Below are 23,472 nucleotides of genomic sequence, written 5' to 3' on the forward strand. Positions count from 1 at the left end.
ACCACGTAAAATATGCAAACCAAATTAGAGACGTCTAACTTGTTTTTGCAGGGTTTGGTGATGTGATATGGCCATAATGTGATGATGAATATGTATGAGATGATCATTATTGTATTGTGGCAATCGGCAGGAGCCTTATGGTTGTCTTTAAATTTCATGTTGAGTAGTATTTCAAAATAGTTGTAATAGTTGCTACATGAGGTGAACAACCATGAAGATGGCGCCATGGACCTTGACGCTACGCCGACGATGATGGAGATCATGCCCGTTGATGATGGAGATCATGTCCGTGCTTTGGAGATGAAGATCGAAGGCGCAAAGACTAAAGGGCCATATCATATCACATATGAATTGCATGTGATGTTAATCCTTTATGCATCTTATTTTGCTTAGATCGCGACGGTAGCATTATAAGATGATCCCTCACATTAATATCAAGATAATAAAGTGTTCTCCCCCGTATGCACCGTTGCACGGTTCGTCGTTTCGAAGCATCTCGTGATGATCGGATGTGATAGACTCAACGTTCACATACAACGGGTGTAAGCCATGTTGCACACGCGGAATACTAGGGTTTGCTTGACGAGCCTAGCATGTACGAGACATGGCCTCGGGACAACGGAAACCGAAAGGTTGAACACGAGTCATATGGATGATATGATCAACATGTTGATGTTCACCATTGAAGCTACATCATCTCACGTGATGATCGGTTTTGGTGTAGTGGATTTGGATCGTGTACCACTTAACAACTATGAGGGATGTTGTATTAAGTGGGAGTTCATTAGTAATTAGATTAAAACATGAACTAATTATCATGAACATAGTCTGAGTAGTATTTTGAATTAATTTTGTAGTATTGGCATCCGTTTTTCTACCATGCGCTAGTCTTGTTATTGAGATAGAAATACTGTTAAAATCTGACAAGTAACTTTACGGATTGGTACCGTATTGTTAAAGAATCAAGAAACGATTAAGTCTTATTGCAAATTTTTAGTAAACCTCATATTGTTGATTCAGAGGGCTCTGGTTTCAATTAGTACCTAAAGTTATCTTGTCTCCGTGAAACTTGAAGTTCAAATCTGTTTGAAAAGTAAGGAGCTGAAAATTTAGTTTTCAGAAATAATCAAGGTATGAGATATATATGATATCTAAGACTTTATTGCAAGATGATAGAATATAATTTGGTGAGACTACATAAACTCATAAGTTTTATGGGAATGTACGAAGGTTGAAGACGCAAGTCGTCCCAATCCTCCAACTATTGGGGTACTAACAATATTCACATATCCATGAAGTGATCGTCCTTAGTATGCACCGTTGCTAAGACTCGTCGTTTCGAAGCATCACGTGATGATCGGGTGTTATAGATTCTACGTGTGCATACAACGGGTGCAAGCCAGATTTGCACATGTGAATACTGAGGTTATACTTTACGAGCCTAGCATGTACAGACATGGTCTCGAAAAGTCTTCATGATATGATAATATTATGAGTGAAATTGTTCATCATATTAAAAGGTTACTAATAGTGAAATCCGGAACACTTGTCATATGATGATCAACTTCAAAGTAAGAACCTCAAGGTTATTGGTATTTGACCAACAAACCTAGAAGTTATTGATGTTGAAGTGTTTTTCTGAATAATGAGGAAAGCTAAAAGAGAAACTACAAAAAGATTATTGGCAGAAAGAAAGAAAAGACTAGAAAGTCTAGCTCAGGTGTATATAAATGATATACATGTTATGAATGTATTCCTTGTTTGGTCACACAATGAAATTCTTGGGTATTAGTACCATATTGGTTGGTATGAAGTGTCATACAAAACAACGCAATACAAGAATACAATGGCCTAAGTGACTGATAAGGAATATGATAGGAATGCACGTCTGGAACAAAAATAAAGTGTTATTATGTTCATCGTTGGCATTCTATCTAGCCCTTAGAATTTATAATAAAGAACTTAATAATTGTTACTCCCTCCGTTCCTTTCTATAATGCCTATTGTTTTTTCGCTTTTGTTTCAAAATATAAGAGTAAAGCTTTGTTTTTTTGCAAAGAACCCCTTCCACTGATCTGTTCTCGTCCAGGAAATCTGGAAACAAATCTGTTTCCGTCCATAAAATATGGTAACCAATATGTTCGGTGCTGAAAACGTGGAGCCAATCGTTGGGTCGCACGCCTCCTCTCTATTAGTTCTAACGATCTGAACGAATCTGGCCGGCCGCCGTCTCTCACGTACTCCTCCGCTGGAGTATTCTCACGTACTGTTGTTCATAGATGGATATGGAGTACAATCTGAACACATGACGTATGGACGTGTGCACACATAGCATGGTTATACAGAAGGGTAGAAAATTTCCAAATGATTACAAGGACATGCTGTACTGCTACTGTCCTTGTGTATAGATGCAAATGATTACGTGGTCACACATGCTATATTGCTATACTACTCCATGTCCTTCTAATCATATGGTACACATGCACAAATTTGATCAGATTACTATGGACGTATGGACAATCTGAACACATGCAGAAATTTGATCACATATGATTGAAACTGATGGCACTAGTACTAGTCATTTACACATGATCAGATTGGTACACATGGATGAAATTTTGGCCGGCCTTGGGAGCTCTGCCTGTTCGCGCGCAGGAGAGAAACGAAAAGATTCGAGGAAGAAGAAAGAATAGCAGGAGAGAGGGAGTATATCACGCGAGCGGTTATGGAAACCGGAGTACATCACGCGATCTCATTCTGTTACCTATTCTTTCTCAGATCGGATGTCCCTGAAGGGATTCTCTCTCAGATCGCTAGGGGGGTTTGTGTCAAATAATTTGCTTGCGCTAATTTCCGTGCCAAAAAACAATAGGCATTATAGAAAGAAACGGAGGGAGTATTTTGCTCTGGTCAAATGAAAAACAATGAGTTGTTCAAATTATGACATTACTCCATGTACGATGGATAAGTTATTATAAATCTTAATAGTGAAACACACATACATAACACTGACGCTAAAATGCCATAAGGCAATTGATTTGAATTCCACTTATTTGTGGAACCGCCATTTAGGTCATGTTAGAAAGGAACGCATGAAGGAACTCCATGCAAATGGATTTTTGGAGTCATTTGATTTTTTGAATCGTTTGACGCTTGCAAATCTTTTCTAAAGAGAATGACTAAAATACCGTTCATAGGCCAAGAGTTGAACGGGCAACTAACTTAGTGGAAAAATACATGATGATGTATGTGATTCACTGGGCATAGTTGTGTGCGGGAGATTCTTCTACTTCATAAAAACTTCCAACGATGAATTGAGTATATATGTGTGGATATATTCAATAAGGAAGAAGTTTGAAACATTTGAATAGATTCAAATAAATTTCAGCATGAAGTGGAAATCATCGTAATAGAAAAATCAAATATCTATGATTGGATCATGGTGGAAATATTTGAATTACGAGTTTTAGTGAACATCTAAGAGAGTTATGAAATTGTTCTACAACTCATGTTTCTTGGAGTATCATAGTGATGATGAAGTATCCGAGAGATATATGCAAACCTTGTTGGATGAATGATGAGATAAAATATTAATGCCATTATATTTTTGTGGATTATGCTTTAGAGACTACCGCTTTTACACTAAATAGAGCATCATCATGATCTGTTGAAATGACATCATACGAGTTATGACATGGGTATGAACCCTAATAGTCTTTTCTTAAATTTTGGTATGCATAGCATAAGTAAATAAGTTTACAACCAAAATCGGATCAATGTCTTTGTTGGTTATCCCAAAGAATTGATAGGGAATTCTTTCCACTATGAAGTAAAAGACAAAAGTGTTTGTTAATGTTACTTACTTATTTCCAAGAAATTGTTTTCTAGCGAAGTATTTGAGTGGGAGGACAATAGAACTTGATAAGGTTTATGAACCTGAGCAAAATGATCAGAGTAGTACAACATCGGAAATGGTTCGGAAGCGGCCACGACGATCATGGCTCCCATGACTACAAAGTGTTTTAGCCATGGAGATCGAAGTACATATTGAACCTTGTAGGTATGGTTTACTTTGTGATCAAATAAATGATTTGTGGACAAAGGATTGATTTTGAACAATGATAAACCAACTACAAACAAAGAAGTTATGATGGGCCCTGACTCCGTTAAAATGGCTATACGCCATGAAATCCAAGATAGATAAATACTTTTTGAAAGTAAATGGATCTATAGAATTGATGGACTTGGATGAAGCTCGACTTGTCGAAAAGTTGTTTACGACAAAGTTCAAAGAGTTGACTACGATAAGGTTAGATCTTCCATAGCAATGCTTATAGTCTATGAGGATTATTCTAGTAATCGCTACATATTTCTTTTATGAGATATGCTAGTAGGATGGCAAAATACATTACTTAACAGAAGTGTGTAGTAAAGGTGTATACAAGATACAACCAAGAGTTTTGCTGGTCGGTGGAATACTAGATAGGTATACGAACTTCAATTGGATGAAGTGAGTATCGCGGAGTTGGAATCTTCACCGGATGAAATAGTCAAAGAGTTTTTTGATTTCATCAGAGACGATGAAGAGGCTTGCATTTGCAAGAAATTAAGTGGGAGCGCTGAGACATATTTATAATACTTTATGTAGATGACATATAGTTGGTTATAAATGATGTAATTATATACTTGATTAAAAAGGTTTCATTGAGAAATTAACTTCAATGAAAGGATATGGACTGAAACAAATTTAGTGTCAAGATCTATGAAGATAGATTGAAACACATAATAAAGTTTAAGTCAAAGTACATAGAATGGATATTGAAGTAGTTCAATATAGAAATATTAAGAAAATGTTCTTGTCATGTGAAAGTTTAACAAGACTTGAGTGTGTCTGACACTCAATGAGTAAAAACACATGAGTGATTATAGATCACGAATAAAATGTACACAATCAGATGTCCTGTGCTCTAAAAATGTTATGAGCATGTACCAGAATGATTCATATGATAATCATTGAAAAAAAGTAAGAATATTCTTCAGTACTTAAGAAGAACCAAGGATATATATATATTTTTGTATGGAAAAATGACAAACAAATCGCTGTAAGTTGTTGCACCGATATTAGTTTGGTCACATATAAAAATGAATTTCAAATCTCAATTAGGCTAAGTGTTGATTAAAAGGTAGCACAATGAGCTAAGAAGTTGTCTATGCTAGATTTAGAAGAGTTCTAAAATATTGTGACGGATTCTACAAACAAAGGCAGAGTATGTCATTGTTTTGACAATGACTAAGGATGTTAAGTTAAGAGGTTCTTTGAGAACTTGGTGTAGTTCCGATAGTGTCAGAACTTTGAAGCTATATTGTGTATGACAATATTAGTGACATATTTCAGACCGCAGAATTATTGTTCCACCAGAGGACTGAACATATAAGAATAATGCCGACTCATTTGGAAAATAAGTGATGCGTTGAGACGCAAATGAATTGCAAAATACATACGTTTCTGAGCGTGTCAGATCCGTTGACTAAAACCTCTCCCGTGAGCAAAACATGATAAAGCACCGGAAGGCCAAGGTGTTATATCTTTACATATGTAAACTAGATTATTGACTCTAGTGCAAGTGGGAGACTGTTGGAGATATGCCCAAGAGGCAATAATAAAATGGTTATTATAATATATCTTTGTGTTTATGATAATGTTTACATACCATGCTATAATTGTATTAACCGAAACATTGATACATGTGTGTTATGTGAACAACAAGGCGTCCCTAGTAAGCCTCTTGTATAACTAGCTTGTTGATTAATAGATGATCATGGTTTCGTGATCATGAACATTGGATGTTATTAATAACAAGGTTATGTCATTATATGAATGATGTAATGGACACACCCAATTAAGCATAGCATAAGATCACGTCATTAAGTTATTTGCTATAAGCTTTCGATACATAGTTACCTAGTCCTTATGACCATGAGATCATGTAAATCACTTATACCGGAAAAGGTACATTGATTACATCAAACGCCACTGTGTAAATGGGTGGTTATAAAGGTGAGATTAAGTATCCGGAAAGTATGAGTTGAGGCATATGGATCAACAGTGGGATTTGTCCATCCCGATGACGGATAGATATACTCTGGGCCCTCTCGGTGGAATGTCGTCTAATGTCTTGCAAGCGTATGAATAAGTTCATAAGAGACCACATACCACGGTACGAGTAAAGAGTACTTGTCAGGAGACGAGGTTGAACAAGGTATAGAGTGATACCGATGATCAAACCTCGGACAAGTAAAATATCGCGTGACAAAGGGAATTGGTATCGTATGTGTATGGTTCATTCGATCACTAAAGTCATCGTTGAATATGTGGGAGCCATTATGGATCTCCAGATCCCACTATTGGTTATTGGTCGGAGTGAGTACTCAACCATGTCCGCATAGTTCGCGAACCATAGGGTGACACACTTAAAGTTGGATGTTGAAATGGTAGAACTTGAATATGGAATGGAGTTCGAATATTTGTTCGGAGTCCCGGATGAGATCCCGGACATCACGAGGAGTTCCTGAATGGTCCGGAGAATAAGATTCATATATAGGAAGACATTTTATAAGATTTAAAATGATCCGGAAGGTTCTATGGAAGGTTCTAGAAGGTTCTAGAAAAGTCCGGAAGAAACCACTAAGGAAGGCGGAGTCCCGGAGGGACTCCACCTCCCATGGCCGGCCAACCCTAAGGGGGGGAGTCCCAAGTGGACTCCCCTAAGGGGGCCGGCCACCCCCACATGGAAGGGGGAATCCCACCCCAAGTGGGATTCCCACCTTGGGTAGGTTTCCCTATCACATGGAAGGTTTTGGGTTCGGGTCTTATTCGGAGACTTGTAGTCCAACACTTGGGGCTTCCACCTATATAATGAGGGGCCAAGGGGAGGGGGCCGGCCACCCCAACACAACAAGGTGGCCGCACCACCTAGATGGCCGGCGCCCCCCTCCCCAAACCCTAGCCACCCCACTCCTCCTTCTTCCCCGCACGCTTAGCGAAGCTCCGCCGGGATTCTCCACCACCACCGACACCACGCCGTCGTGCTGTCGGATTCAAGAGGAGCTACTACTTCCGCTGCCCGCTGGAACGGGGAGGTGGACGTCGTCTTCATCAACAACCGAACGTGTGACCGAGTACGGAGGTGCTGCCCGTTCTTGGCGCCGTGATCAAGATCTTCTACGCGCTTTTGCAAGCGGCAAGTGAACGTCTACCGCAGCAACAAGAGCCTCATCTTGTAGGCTTTGGAATATCTTGAAGGGTGAGACTCGATAATCCCCTCGTTGCTACCGTCTTCTAGATTGCATCTTGGCTTGGATTGCGTGTTCGCGGTAGGAATTTTTTTTCTTCTATGCAACGTATCCCTACAAGGTGTATATAGATGATATACATGTTATGAATGTATTCCTTGTTTGGTCACACAATGAAATTCTTGGGTATTTATACCATATTGGTTGGTATGAGGTGTCATACCAAACAACGCAATAAAAGAATACAATGGCCTAAATGACTGACAAGGAATATGGTAGGAATGCACGTCTGGAACAAAATAAAGTGTTATTGTGTTTGTCGTTGGCATTCTACCTAGCCCTTAGGATTTATAATAAAGAACTTCATAATTGTTATTTTGTTCTGGTCAAATGAAAAAAATGAGTTGTTCAAATTATGACAGTATTCCATGCACGATGGATAAGTTATTATAAATCTTTATGGTGTAGCACACATGCATAACACTGACGCTAAAATGCCATAAGGAAAATGATGTGAATTCCACTTATTAGTGGAACCGCCATTTAGGTCATGTTAGAAAGGAATGCATGAAGGAACTCCATGCAAATGGATTTTTGGAGTCATTTGATTTTTGAATCGTTTGGCGCTTGCAAATCTCTTCTAAAGAGAATGACTGAAATACCGTTCATAGGCCAAGAGTTGAACGGGCAACTAACTTAGTGGAAACATACATGATGATGTATGTGGTTCATTGGGCATAGTTGTGTGCGGGAGATTCTTCTACTTCATGAAAACTTCCAACTATGAATTGAGTGTATATATGTGGATATATTTATTCGATAAGGAAGAAGTTTGAAATATTTGAATGGATTCAAATAAATTTCAGCATGAAGTGGAAATCATCGTAATAGAAAAGTCAAATATCTATGATTGGATCATGGTGGAAATATTTGAATTACGAGTTTTAGCGAACATCTAAGAGAGTTATGAAATTGTTCTACAACTCATGTTTCTTGGAGTATCATAGTGATGATGGAGTATCCGAGAGACGTATCCAAACCTTGTTGGATTAATGATGAGATAAAATAAAATGACGCCATTATATTTTTGTGGATTATGCTTTAGAGACTACCGCTTTCACACTTAATAGAGCATCATCATAATCCTTTGAAATGACACCATACGAGTTATGACATGGGTATAAACCCTAATAGTCTTTTCTTAAATTTTGGTATGCGTAGCATAAGTAAATGAGTTTACAACCAAAACCGGATGAATGTCTTTGTTGTTGTCCCAGAGAAAAAATTGGGAATTCTTTCCACTATGAAGTAAAAGACAAAAGTGTTTGTTAATGTTACTTGCTTATTTCCAAGAAATCATTTTCTAGTGAAGTATTTGAGTGGGAGGACAATGGAACTTGAGAAGGTTCATGAACCTGAGCATGATGATCAGAGTAGCGCAGCATCGGAACTGGTTCCAGAAGCGGCCACGACGATCATGGCTCCCATGTCTACAAAGTTTTATAGTCATGGAGATCAAAGTACCTATTGAACCTTGTAGATGTGGTTTACTTTGTGATCAAATAAATGATTTGTCGATAAAGGATTGATTTTGAACAATGATAAACCAACTACATACAAAGAAGTTATGATGGGCCCTGACTCCGTTAAAATGGCTATGCACCGTGAAATCCAAGATAGGTGAATACTTTTTGAAAGTAAATGGATCTATAAAATTGATGGACTTGGATGGAATATCCTTGAAGAAGATCGACTTGTCGAAAAGTTGTTTACGACAAAGTTCAAAGAGTTGACTACGATAAGATTAGATCTTCCGTAGCGATGCTTATAGTCTATGTGGATTATTCTAGTAATCGCTACATATTTCTTTTATGAGATATGATAGTAGGATGGCAGAAATACATTCCTTACCAGAAGTGTGTATGAAGGATGTATACTAGATACAAACCAAAGAGTTTTGCTAGTCCATGGAATAATAGATAGGTATACAAACTTCACTGGATGAAGTAAGTATCATGGAGTTGGAATCTTCACCGGATGAAATAATCAAAGAGTTTTGATTTCATCGAAAACGATGAAGATGCTTGCATTTGCAAGAAATTAAGTGGGAGCGCTGATACATAGTTATAATATTATATGTGGATGACATATCATTGATTAAAAATTATGTAATTATATACTTGATGTGATTAAAAGGTTTCATTGAGAATTAACTTCAATGAAAGGATATGGACTGAAACATATTTAGTGTCAAGATCTATGAAGATAGATTGAAACACTAAATAAGTTTAAGTTAAAGTACATAGAATGAATATTGAAGTATTTCAATATAAAAATATTAAGAAGGTGTTCTTTTCCATGTGAAGGTTTAACAAGACTTGAGTGTATTTGACACCCGATGAGTAAAAACACATGATTGATTTTAGCTCACGAATAATATGTACAAAATCAGATGTCCTGTGCTCTAAAGTGTTACGAGCATATACCAGAATGATTCATGTAATGATCATTGGACAACAGTAAGAATATCCCTGAGTGCTTTAGAAGAACCAAGGATATATATATAGTTTTGTATGGGGTAATGAAAAACAAATCGCTGTAAGGTGTTGCACCGATATTAGTTTGGTCACATATAAAAATAAATTTCAATCTCAATTAGGCTAAGTGTTGTTTAATAGGTAGCACAATGAGCTAGAAGAAGTCTATGCTAGATTAAGATGAGTTCTAAATATTGTGACAGATTCTACAAACGAAGGCAGAGTATGTCATTGTTTTGACAATGACTGAGAAGTTTTAAGTCGAGGAGTTCTTTGAGAACTTGGTGTTGTTCCGATAGTGTCAGAACTTTGAAGCTATATTGTGTGTGACAGTATTAGTGACATATTTCAGACCGCGGAATTAAGGTTGCACCAGAAGACTGAACATATATGATTAATGCCGACTCATTTGAAAAATGAGTGATGCGTTGAGACGCAAATGAATTGCAAAATACATACGTTTCTGAGCGTGTCAGATCCGTTGACTGAAACCTCTCCCGTGAGCAAAACATGATAAGCACCAGAAGGCCAACGTGTTATATGTTTACAAATGTAAACTAGATTATTGACTCTAGTGCAAGTGGGAGACTGTTGGAGATATGCCCCAGAGGCAATAATAAAATAGTTATTATTATATCTTAGTGTTCATGATAAATATTTACACTCCATGCTATAATTGTATTAACTGTAAACATTAATACATGTGTGTTGTGTAAACAACCAGAGTCCCTAGTAAGCATCTCATTTAACTAGCATGTTGATTAATAGATGATCATGGTTTCCTGATCATGAACATCGGATGTTATTAATAACAAGATCATATCATTAGATGAATGATGTGATGGACGCACCCATAGTAAGCATAGCATGAGATCAAGTCATTAAGTTCAACTTGCTATAAGCTTTCGATACATAGTTACCTAGTCCTTCGACCATAAGATCATGTAAATCACTTACATCGAAAGGATGCTTTGATTACATCAAACGCCATTGTGTAAATGGGTGGTTATAAAGATGGGATTGAGTATTCGGAAAGTATGAGTTGAGGCATATGGATCAAGAGTGGGATTTGTCCATCCCGATAATGGATAGATATACTCCGGGCCCTCTCGGTGGAATGTCGTCTAATTAGCTTGCAAGCATGTGACTAGGTCACAAGAGATGACATACCACGGTACGAGTAAAGAGTACTTGTCGGAAACGAGGTTGAACTAGGTATGGAGATACCGATGATCGAACCTCGGACAAGTAAAGTATCGCGTGACAAACGGAATCGGTATCGTATGTAAATGGTTCAATCGATCACTAAGTATCGTTGAATGTGTGGGAGCCATTATGGATCTCCAGGTCCCGCTATTGGTTATTGGTCGGAGAGGAGTCTCGATCATGTCCGCATAGTTCACGAACCGTAGGGTGACGCGCTTAAGGTTCGATGTCGCATAAGTAGATTCGGAATATGAGATGGAGACCGAAGTTTGTTCGGAGTCTCGGATGGGATCCAGGACATCACGAGGAGGTCCGGAATGGTCCGGAGAATAAGATTCATATAAGGGAAGTTGATTTCTAGGTTTCGGAAAAGTTTGGGATTTTTCCGGTGGAAGACCGGGAAGATTCTAGAAGGTTCCGGGGGTCCCACCAGTGGGCCCACGACCCTAGGAGGCCTAGCATGGATCTAGGGGGTTGGGGGCCACCCAAACCGACCCTCCCCGCTATATAAAGAGGGGAGGGGGCAGGGGGCGCACACCCTTGATACCCTAGCCCTGGCGCCCCCCTCTCTCCTCCACTACACATCTGCTCCGGCTTGGCGAAGCCCTGCAAATTTTCTCCTCCACCACCACCACCACGCCGTCGTGCTGCTGGGATTCTGAGGGGATCTACCACACCTCTGCTTCCCGCTGGAACGGGGAGAGGACGGGCTTCATCGACACCGTACGCACGACCGAGTACGGAAGTGCTACCGGATTGCAGCACAGGACGATCGACTACATCAACAACAAGATCTAATCTCGTAGGCTTTGGAATCTTCGAGGGTTAGTCTCACATACATCTCGTTGCTTCGATCTTGGTAGATTTAGATCTTGGTTTTTGTTCATGTTCACGATAGAATTTTTTTGTTTCCATGCAACGAACCCATCAGCCCTGCGTCCAGCGTGGCCATTTTCCGGTCTTGTCGCCGCGTTCTTCTGCTGCCTGCGCCTCATCAACCATTTCTCTTAATCCCTTTCCTTTCCGCTTCACAGGCCTCCCCGTGCACCTCTTCCTCCGCATACATGCATGCAACCTCTTCCTCCATCCTCTTTTGGTTCACCTAAGGTATTGGGCTGGCTCTGGCCTAATTTTTGTTGTATCTCTCTCTCCGCTTTATCCAGCAACCTTCTCTCTATGCTCCTCCTCAAAGAAGTTGCTTCATGCACGGCGATGCCGTTCCTCAATGTCACGCCGCGCCCAATCTGGCTGCTCCGTGTCAATCCAATGAAACAACTTGCACAGTAGCGGGGGAGACTGCAAAACACAAATAAGACGGTTAATAAACAAAATTAATGACATACAAATATGCGTATTCATCATGCTGTTAGAACATACCGCGGGCCTCGAGGGCGATGAACTTGTTTGTGTGGGTGGATCATGATAATAGTTCACGCTCATGAAATATTTCATGCCAAACTTATTAGAAAAATCCACCACCTCCTTCACCTTCGCAAGGTGGCCGCACCAACACCTCTCAGCTCTCACCCTCGTTGGCAAGCTTGCATTCTTCCCCTTCATCGGCCTAAAATTCTTGTCCGAGCAAGGCACACTCATGGTGGCTAAGGTATTAGCACTTGTGTAACAAACAATGCCGACACCTATTTTTTATAGAGAACACGACAAATTCTGGTGGGAGAATTAGGCGGGGAAAATAAGCGGGAAACAATGCCTTCAATTAGTGCTATCACTACAGAAAGTAGAAGGAATCCTTTGAAAAAGAGGGTGTGGGAATCAGTGCCGACAGATGTTGTCGGATGTGCTGACACATGCCACCACAGATGGTGGTGACAAGATGGCACGTTAGCGTGCCGCCACTCCCTACAGCGGCAGGGCCAACTGCCCAACGTCACCGTTAACGGCGTACCAGTGAGCCCAACAGCCCGTGGCGGCAAGTGCCACGTGTTTCTCGGCTAGCGTGCCACCACAACATATTTTACAAACACTCACAGGTGGTCCTTTTTGCCATTTCACTGGGGCAGGTGGTCCAATGTGGCAAAAAATCTATTCCAAAGAGTCCGTATCTCTTAGAGAAGCACACTCTTAAGGGGGAAGGACAACAAAAACATAAAATTTTCATTATCTAGTTTTTTTGTCCAAGTTTTTTGGAGTTTATTCTCACAATACAATTGATCCGGCCAAATGTCTTGATAATTCGACTCCCTTTTCATCTGCACATTGCCAATCCCATGTGGTGCCTATCCGGAACGAGATCCTCTGACGTACAACAAACTACTGCAGAGGGATGTCGCTGATTTTGGTTCATTCGTTCGCATCGTACCGCAGCATGTCCAACCCAGAGAAACAGACCACACAGTCGGCCCAAAACCCAGCCCAACAAACGGTTTTGCCATGCCGCGCTACAACACAGAAACGGCGCCAGAATAAAGTAAAAGGCGTGAGAATCATCCACGGTATAAAAATCACGAGAAAAAGGGATCGCTAAAACCTTGAGCTGATGTTGCTTTGGTTGTCATTCACAGGTAAATTGCCTGGATTTCTGTGTTTCTCATCTTGAATAAATCGAACTCTTACCTTCAGATTTGTTCAGAACTTGTTCAATTTTTGCCAGAACCTGGAGCAGGCGCTGCTCTACCTCTCATTGTCAGGTAAATTCTCGATATCCTAGAAGAAGAATTTGGAGCAGGCGTTGCCTCTCATTCTCAGGTAAATTCACAGTATCCTGCTAGAACCTGTAACTTCATCAATTTTCGCCAAAATTTAGAACTTGATCAATTTCGCCGGAACCTGTAAACCAAGGTTTAGAACTTGATCAATTTTGGCTAGAACTTGTAAACCAAAATTTAAAACTTGATCAATTTTTGCCTCTGTAACTTCATCAAGCATCCTATTTGCCAATGGAAGAAGAGACTGAGAAAGAAATAGAGATGGCAGAGGAGATCAACACATCAACTCTTGGTCCCGAATTCAATCGGTAATTCAATTGTCACAAGTACTTTGCAATGAGATGTCACATATATAGTTGGTGGATGATCCAATCTTAGCTATACCCTCCGTGATCACAAGAATTATTTGCGGACTAAGCGCCAACGAGAAATGGTATATGGCCAAGCTGGTAGCATGCTTAAGTATTTTCAAGATAAGATTGCTGAAAACCCATCATTCCAATATGCATTGCAAATGGATTGTGAAGAACAAATATCAAATATATTTTGGGTTGATGCTAAAATGATCATGGACTATGCACATTTTGGTTATGTTGTTAGTTTTGACACTACTTTTGGAACAAACAAGGAGAGCAGGCCCTTTGGTGTTTTTGTCGGATTCAATCACTTTAGAGAAACTGTGGTTTTTGGTGCTGCTCTCATGTATGATGAAACCTTTGCATCCTTCAAGTGGTTGTTTGAGGCCTTTATAAAGCTCATAAAGGAAAGGCGCCATAAACATTTTATACAGATCAAGATGCTGCAATGGGAAAGGCAGTTGGAGAAGTGTTTGCGGAAGTGTGGCATGGATTATGCACCTTTCACATTATGCAAAATGCTGCCAAACATCTACACGAAGAGAAGGGTGAAGAGAAGAAAAAGGACAAGAAAAAGGAGAAGAAGAAAGAGAAAGAGAAAAATAAAGACAACAAAACAGAGGAGTATAAAGTTATTGGTGATCCTTCGAAACAAATAGTTGTGTGCAGCTGTCAACAATTTGATAAAATTGGTATATTGTGTGGTCATGCTCTTAAAGTTCTTGGTTTAATGAATATCAAGTCACTACCACCACATTATGTGTTAAAGCGATGGACACGGGAAGATCGAAGTGGAAATGTACAAGACAAAGAGGGGAGAAAAATAATCGAAAATCCAAATATGGATGCCATGCTTAGCTACAGATATATGTCCCGTAAATTTCATAATTTGGCAGACCGAGCATCCAACTTTCCAGAGTGCGTCGTGTTGGTAGATAGCACACTAGACATCCTTGGTAAGCAAATTGAAGAAAAAATCAATGCATGTACAAGCACACCACGGTTTCCAGTACAAGTCCAACTGATGCTAGCCCATCAAATGATTTGTTGAGTAATGCACGCCTAAAGAAAAAGGAGGTCGAAACAAAAACTTCAAAACGAAGAAGAAGTTGGCTTGATAAGAAGCACAAGATTAGAAAAAAGAGAGAAAACCAAACTACATCACATTTCGGGGAAGTGGTATGTTGGTCGATAAAATTTATGTTTTCAATGCTATCATTATGTCCATCAATTTTCATAATTGCACAATTTGATTTCATTACAAGATGAAAGAGGTTCCGGAAGAAGCACGTGGTGATAGTGCACAAGTTGCAAATGATAATGTTTGTACATGCAAAGAGAATGAATCTAAAGTTTGCGATGACAATCTTAGCTTCACTCAACTCTTAACGGTAATCTTGTTTGTATAGTTAGCTTACAACTCTACAGATTATAATTGTTTAAAACTCTTACTAAATTCTCAGGTAATTTATAGGGACCAATCACAGATGATGTTTTTACTGGGCTGTGGTGACATATTTCTGCTTTTGGATACCATTCAGTTCTTCGGTTATGGGCAATAGTTGCCATTTAGTTTAGTCCCAGTGCCATTCAGTTCAGTTATGGGCGATAGATACTATTTACTTACGTTTTTGTTGAAATTTAGTTAGCACTCAGCACCAATGATTTGCATTCAGATGTGGGTGTCAGTCTGTTCAATTTAGTTATTTTTTTTCGAAATGGGGGAAATATCGCTCCAGCTTCTGCATCCAAAGGATGCACACGACTTTTTTATTAGATTATTCACAAGAACCTTACAAGAACAATATAAAAGATCAATCTCGAAGCAACCTTACTATACCTACAGTGGAATGAAGAGGGTGACAATACACCAACTCACATCATCCAAAAATACTAAATGCCTTCTCAAACCGCGCAATAGCAGGCGAGAAGCACATCCAGTCGAGCAGACTCTCAACGCAGACCAACACACACGCCACAGAAGTTGCTACCGCCGTCTTCCTCGACTCCATCTTCAAGAGAGATCATCGCATTAACCTTGCAAGACCTATCGTCGATGCCACCATGACGCCAGACGGCTCCACCATCCTGCACGCATACATCATACCGCATCTGTCATTGATACCCTGCAGCACCATGCCGCTGAGACTCAGCGCCAATAATGTGGTAGATGAATACCACCACTGATATCCGCCAACATCCAGCAGCTGCTCCAAAAACGATGCCCCAAGAGGTAGAACGACGCAGGGTGCGCCGCCATCGTCCGATCCGGGAGACCCGGACCTAGGGTTTCCCCCCAAGAAGCACAAGTGAGAGACCGCAAACTGCGACGACGATGCCTTCAAGAAGGTAGCGGCGCGACACGTTGCCATCATCCGCCAACCAAGGTCGGAGCACAGTTTTCACCAGCAGCCGCGCATCCCCAACTCGCCGAGTGTAGTGCCAAGACGGGCAAAGATGACGCCTTCGACAAGGTATCGACGTCGACCGACACCGCCAAGACCGAGGTCGAGGCTCAGTTTTCACCGGCCGCCATGACACCCCGGACTAGATCACCATTGCCGGAGACCTATGTGAGATCCCATGATCCCCCACACAAGACTACCAGCCTGGCCGACCACCTCCGACGAAGAAGATGACCACCACCACCATGCCCGGGGCTGCTGCCCCAGGTTTCCTGATGACGCGAGAGATGCCCACGAACGCCTCACTGCCGAGGAGGCAGAGCCACGACATGCAGATCGACGACCGCCGTGGCCCAAACGGACCTAGATTGGACCCGATCTTCACAGCCGCCGCCCAGCCGCCGCATGCAGATCGACGCCATGGTCGTCGCCTCCCTGCGCCACCGCATCAAGGAGAAGCCTGGCCGGCCGCCGCCGCCGTGCCCTCCGGTCGTGGAGGCGAGAGGAACGGCCGCCGCCGCCGCCACGCCACAGGGCTTTGCCCGGCAGCGCTTCCAGCGACGACGGCGGAGGAGGGGGGCGCCCTAGGGAGGACGAAGTGAGGCTCCGGTGGCTGGGCCCCGGGGCGGCGCCGCCGGCGCGGGGGGAGAGGAGGTTAGATCGCGGGGGGGAGAGGAGGTTCGCTACACTTTAGTCAATGAAGTAGAAGATTTGTATTTAGTTCTGGATATCATTTTGTTCAAATTCATTTAGCAGCAACGGGTTGTATTTAGTTCAGTTCAGTTCATATTTCCACATATGTATGAACTTTGTTCAATTCGCACTAGCAGGAAGTCTATTGGAGCAATAGATGAACACCAATTTATTAATAACATTTGAGCAAACACTAGACTGCCGACTGAATGCATATATACATGTAGAAAACGTACTTCTTAGTTCTTACAGAGGATGAGCACGGAGACGACACGCCAGCTTCTGCTCCTCCACTTGGAGGACACGGCCGCCGTGCGCCAGCTGAGGTTGATTAGGCAACTAGGCTGGCACACGCTCCTGCCCCTCCTCTTGGACGACGCGGCCGGCGTGCATCAGGGCGGGGCAACGAGAGGATGAGCGTGACGACATGTCAGCTCCTGCTCCTCCGCTTGGAGGATGCGGCCGGCGTGCTCCAGCTGGGGTTGAGTGCGGCGACCAGTCCAGCACACGCTCTCGCTCCTCCTCTTGGAGGATGCGGCCGGCGTGCGGCAAGGCGGCGACAACAACATCAAGGTCGACCGCGGCGACCAGACCGCACGCGCTCCTCCTCCTGTTTGAGGACGCGGCCGGCGTGCGCCATGGCAGTGGCGGCGAGAGGTCGACCGCAGCCAGCAGGTCGGCACGGGCGCTGGTTGAGAGCTGAATCGAGCCAGCCGCCATTGTGGAGCTGGGAGTGTCGGCGAGAGAATGGTGACAGCAAGTGAAGGGGAATTTTAGAAGGGGATTCTTCCTCTGAGCGTTGTTTTTCCTCTTCCTTCATTGGATTGTGCGTTGGGCCGACTGTGCGGTCCGTTTCCATGGGTTAGACGTGCTGCCGTTTGATGTGAACAAACAGACCAAAATCAGCGACGTTCCTCAGCAGTAGTTTGTTGTACGTGTTAATCTTCATGCACTAGCCATTTGAACCAAAAGTCCGAACTGATGGAAAGGGCTAGGCAATCTACTTATACACGTCAACACCCCCTCTTACGTGTGACGGGAAGATGAGAAGACAAGTTAACACGTGTAGGGAGGCAAAGAGATAGCGGAAGGTCGGATACACATGGCAGGAGGCTGCGGGGATTTTTTAGAATAAATTGGAAAAGCCAGGATTTGAACTCGAAACCTAGGGCTCTGATACCATGTTAAGCTTCATGCACTAGCCACTTGAACCAAAAGTCCGAATTGATAAAAAGGGCTAAACAATCTACTTATACACGTCAACCAACAAGAGGATCTCGTTCCGCCTATCCAGCCGAAGAGACTTATAAAGAAACCGTTGTTTTAAGAATGGGCAGCACTAATAATCCTTCGGAGGATCAGAGCCTCCGAACCTCCGGATGGAGAGTGTGACACGTGTCCTGTACCGTAGTCAAAGAAATACCACATGTGTGTGGGCCCTGCCCCATTCGCCGTATCTCTCTTTATGCTTTCTTTTCCCTTCGTCTCTCCCGAGTAGCACCAACACGCATTGCCTCGCCGCCGCCGTGCGCCGTACAACCACCGCCGACGGAATCCTGGCCGCCTAGTTTGCAGCACCGCCGCCGCTGGTGGGCAGCATCCCTTGCTCCCAGCACCACCGTCACCGGGGGCAGCATCGCTTCCCTCCGTACGTCCTCCTCGCTTCATAGCTTGTGCACGTCCCTGACGTAGCTTCTCGAGGCTCCACCGTCGCCGGAGAAGATGCCGCTGCAGCTTCGCCAACGTAGACGACGCGATGGCCTTTCGTAGCTCCGTCGGAGGCCGTTTGCAGCTCCCGGCAAAACCGCTTGCAGCTCCGGCGGAGTACCTTTGCAGCACCGCCAGAATTGGTAGCAGCTCTCGCGACGTCAGTTTGCAGCACCGCCGGAATAGGTTGCAGCTCTGGCGGCGTCCATTTGCAGCCTGGGCGGCAGCCGTTTGCAGCTTCCCGGCGCCGCTTGCAGCACCGCCGGAATCGCTTGTAGCTCTCATGGCATCCATATGCAGCTCGAGCGGCGCCCGTTTGCAGCACCGTCAGAATCGCTTGCAGCTTCCCGGTGCCGCTTGCAGCACCGCCGGAATAGCGTGCATCTCTCGTAGGCTCGTAGCATCCATTTGCAGCTCAGGCGGCGGCCGCTTGCAGCACCGCCAGCACAGCTTTGCAGCTATAGCAGTGGACCATTGCAACTCGAACTTTCGCCATTGCAGCTCCGGCGAGGTGTTGCACTGCGGCTTCGGCTTGCACGTTGCAAGGCCCGCCTCGCTGCTCGGAGCTCCCCCAACCCGCTGCTCGGATCTCCGCCGCTCCACAATGGGAGCTCCGCAGCCCTAATCATCGGAGCTCCGCCGCCTCGCATCACGGTGGCGTAGCAACAGCGGCGTGCCGCGCTGCGGTGGAGGGATTCTATGGCGGCATGGTGATGACGGGAGATGGAAGAGAGAAAAGATGGGGAAGAATGAGTGGACGAGGGCGAGGAAGGGATAAGATCGTGTGCTGGTGGGTCCTCCCACCGCTGTCTACTGATGCGGGACACGCGGCACGCAGAGGAGCCGGAGGTTGCCAGGATCGCGATCCTCCGGAGGAATTAAAACGTTTTCCTTTAAGAATCTAGGACAGGTTTCCTCGTAGACCTATCGAATTAGGCTTTTTCATTCGCAAACAGATTTTTACCGAATCTAGCTACATTCACAATTACTCCATCCGGTAGCTTTTAATCGCTGCAGGGCTAGGCTAATCGGATGCATGCATGTACTGTGAGGCGCGCGTGGATTAATTAGGATTAGGGAAGTGTCAATTCTCTACTATTATGTCACATTTTAACACCGGATCCTAGTTAACAGTTATGGCTACCCCACACACCCACACCAACACATTGAACTTTTGAATCTGAAATCATGAACTGGATTTCGATGTCTGAGTGCCAAGAACAAAACAGGAATACGGGTGAAATTCAATGGTTGATTGCAGAATTTTTATTTATCTTGTTCACTTTTGACATCGATACGTTCGGAAACAATCAACTACTCGTACTACAATGTGCTAAGTCTTTTTTAGACGGTACAATGTGCTGAGTCAGAAGTATATGTGTAAGACTAAAAGATAACATAATTCATTTACTTTTTCCTAATAAATAAACGTGAATTCAAACATATGCTTTCAGAAGGTTGATTTCCTGTTCGTGAAACATTTTGTTGCACATTTGTAGTAATTCCATGACACTCTTCAATCTCAACACGAAAGTCATGTACCTCGACAATGATCATTTGGCAGCCACCTTCAGTACTGTACTACATTATTTACGAGGACCAGCAGCAGTGGTAGGAGTACATTGATGCTACTACCACACAGCAAAATTAATCCACGTACGTAATTAACACTCTCTCGAAACTAAGGCCTAATTAAAAAGTAATCAACTCTGATAAAGACCAAGGCCCTAACTAAAAGTCAAAAACCACCTCGGAGATCAAAACTAAGATCGATCGATCGTCATACGGCAGTGGATGCCATCTGGACCTTGCGGCTGCCGCCGTCTTCGACGAATCGCTTCCAGTACCAGTGCCTTCCCCAGATCCTGTCCATCTCCTCGATGGGGATCCCCTTGGTCTCCGGCAGGAAGAAGTAGATGAAGGCTGTCATGAGGAGCTCGCAGACGCCGAAGAAGTAGAAGAGGCCGAACTTGAGGCGGCAGAGCATCATCAGGAAGATCTGCGCGATGATGAAGGTGAAGGCCATGTTGAACACCACCACCATGCTCTGCGCCGCCGACCGGATCTCCAGTGGGAAGATCTCGCTCGGCACCAGCCACCCCAGCGGCCCCCATGACCACGCGAACGCCGACACGAACACGCAGATGCAGAACACCACGCCGATCGCGTACGAGCGCGAGATGTTCGCCACGCCGTCTGTTCCGAACTTGATCAGGATCAGAGTCCCAAGCAAGAACTGCACGAGAGAGCCATTTTCAAATATAGTTGTGTTATGTTAACGTTGATCAATGCAGCTTTGCGTAATCTGAAATCTTCTGGGAGTGCGTATTTACGTACCTGGGCAATGATCATTTGGCAGCCACCTTCGAGGAGGAGCTTGCGGCGGCCGAGGCGGTCAACGGTGGCGATGGAGACGAAGGTGGCGAGCATGTTGACTCCGCCGCTGATGACGGAGGACATGAGCGAGGCGGTGCCACCGAAGCCGATGGTCTTGAAAAGCACGGGGGCATAGAACATCACCACGTTGATGCCGGTGAGCTGCTGCAGCGTCGGGATCAGGATGGCCATCGCCAGCTGCGGCCTGTAGCGGCGCTCTAGGAGAGTCTTCCACGGGTTGTCGATGGCCTTGGAAGCCTCGCTGGCAGCGAGGAGGTCGTCGTACTCGAGGCCGATGTCGTGGGTGCCGCGGATGCGACGGAGCATAGCGCGCGCCTCCTCCTCCTTGCCGCGGGCGACGAGGGAGTTGGGCGTGTCTGGGAGGAAGATGGAGCCACCGGCCATGATGACGGCTGGGACGGCGGCGAGACCCAGGCTGATGCGCCATCCCCAGCCGCCGGAGATCTTGGCCGTGAAGTAGTTGATGAGGTTGGCGGCCAGGATGCCCAGTGTGATCATGAGCTGGAAGCTGATGTTGAGCATGCCGCGCATCTTCGCCGGCGCCATCTCGGACAGGTACAGAGGAACGGCCTGCACGATATGCACGTCAAGTACGATCGAGTCAGCTGTTTGTATAACTGACCATGCATGCATGGAGCCGGTTATCGCATAGTAGTATTAAGATCCGATATATCCGGTGTGGATCGCGTTCTAAGTTATATCTCTATCCGATCTACCTCGATGCATGCATGCAGGTAATCAAGTCCAGATCTATCGAATGATCACCTGATTGCTGAAGCCGACACCGACGCCCAGGAGGATCCTGCCGATGATGAGCATGGCGATGTTCAAGGCGAAGCCGTTGAGGATGGCGCCGACGAGGAAGGTGACGCCGCCGCCGAGCATGGTCATCCTGCGGCCAAACTTCCTTGTGGTGACGGAGGCGAAGAGGGAGGCGACGAGGGCGGCGAGGTAGAGCGACGAGGTGAAGAGCGTCAGCAGCGCGCTGTCGAACTTGCAGTACTGGTTCGTCTCCACTACCTCCTGCTCCTTGGCGTACACCGACGGGAAGAACCGGATCAGGAACGGGTCCATCGACGTCACACCACCTGAATCATATCACACAACGACCAATCAGTTTCTGATGCTGTTTCACGCAATGGAACCGATCGGCCGATTGCTCGTCGTGAAAACTCACCTGAGATGCCAATGTCGTAGCCGAAGATGAGACCGCCTGAGGAAGCGACGAGGCAGGCGAGGAAGACGAAGACGGTCATGTTCCCGGGGTAGTCCTTGCCATCGGATTTGGCAAGAGCGCCGACTGCCATGGCTCAAGACTTAGCTTCAGATCAGGAAGTGAAGTGCGTGTGGAGGGAAGGACGGGGGCCGGGATGGGTTTGGTCTGGTGTATTTATAGAGTAGGACACTCGACTTAGAGATAATCTACACGAGATAAGATAAGATTAAGTCAGACGATAGGCACACGCATGCCGGTAACTTATCCGGACTGATACGGTGATACCTGTAACGGCTCCAAAACGACTAGTAGTAATCATCCCTGTGTCGTTTTGGCACTCCAGGATGATCCGATCTAGCGAGCCCGACCTGGCCACCTAGGAGGCGGGGAGACCAAGAAGGCACATCCCAATCCTCGGAATTCAGGGCATCTCCAGCATGTAGGGGCGACCTAAAACGGCGACCTTTGGACCGGCATGTGGACAGATTGTTGGGTGCGGTCCGGCCAGCCAGCCAATATAGCGCGACCCCTTCGATCCGCGCTGATCTCATTTGGTCGCTGACCGTATACACAAAAAAATACTGAATTCAAATGAAGTTCAAAAGCGCGCAAAAAATTAGATAAATATTTCATGCATTCAAAACATAATTTTCATAGAAGGTAATTAAAAAACCCTAAAAAATCCAATTTCCATTTCCACCGAGGCGCCCTCAGCCCATGGTGCGCCCAAGTAGGGATCTCTGGCGGCATGTACTGCTGCGACTGCGCCGCGTACTATGGCATATGCGACACGTACTGCAGCAAAATGGTAGGCGGCACGTACTGCAGAGGAGGCGGCACCGTCTAGCCATTCCACACAACCTACAGACGCGTGTGGCGGTAATGATGGTGGCGGTGGCACAGAAACGTCGTAGTCCGCTACCATAGCGGATAGCTGCACGATGTCCTTAAGGCATGTCGGGATCAAACGTGGGTTGTCGCGCCTTACACTCTAGG

General features: G+C 44.5%; 1 protein-coding gene across 1 annotated transcript; it reads right to left on the reverse strand.

Moving 5' to 3' along the window:
* Positions 1 to 20,643: 20,643 nt before the first annotated feature.
* Positions 20,644 to 22,567, reverse strand: LOC124667066 (sugar transport protein MST8). Its single transcript, XM_047204395.1, has 4 exons — positions 22,438 to 22,567; positions 22,026 to 22,348; positions 21,201 to 21,830; positions 20,644 to 21,099 (listed from the first exon to the last, which is right to left on the reverse strand). The coding sequence occupies exons 1-4, from the start codon at positions 22,565 to 22,567 to the stop codon at positions 20,644 to 20,646; spliced, it is 1,539 nt and encodes a 512-aa protein (XP_047060351.1).
* Positions 22,568 to 23,472: the final 905 nt, after the last annotated feature.

The sequence above is a fragment of the Lolium rigidum genome, chromosome 6 (assembly GCF_022539505.1).
Source record: "Lolium rigidum isolate FL_2022 chromosome 6, APGP_CSIRO_Lrig_0.1, whole genome shotgun sequence".
Taxonomy (NCBI): Eukaryota; Viridiplantae; Streptophyta; class Magnoliopsida; order Poales; family Poaceae; genus Lolium; species Lolium rigidum.

Excerpts from the sequence above, each read along its gene's own strand:
- LOC124667066 (XM_047204395.1), bottom strand. The coding sequence starts at position 22,567 with ATGGCAGTCGGCGCTCTTGCCAAATCCGATGGCAAGGACTACCCCGGG. Across the intron at positions 21,831-22,025 it reads GTGTCGGCTTCAGCAATCAG|GCCGTTCCTCTGTACCTGTC; the intron begins GTGATCATTCGA and ends CATATCGTGCAG. Across the intron at positions 21,100-21,200 it reads GCCAAATGATCATTGCCCAG|TTCTTGCTTGGGACTCTGAT; the intron begins GTACGTAAATAC and ends TCTCTCGTGCAG.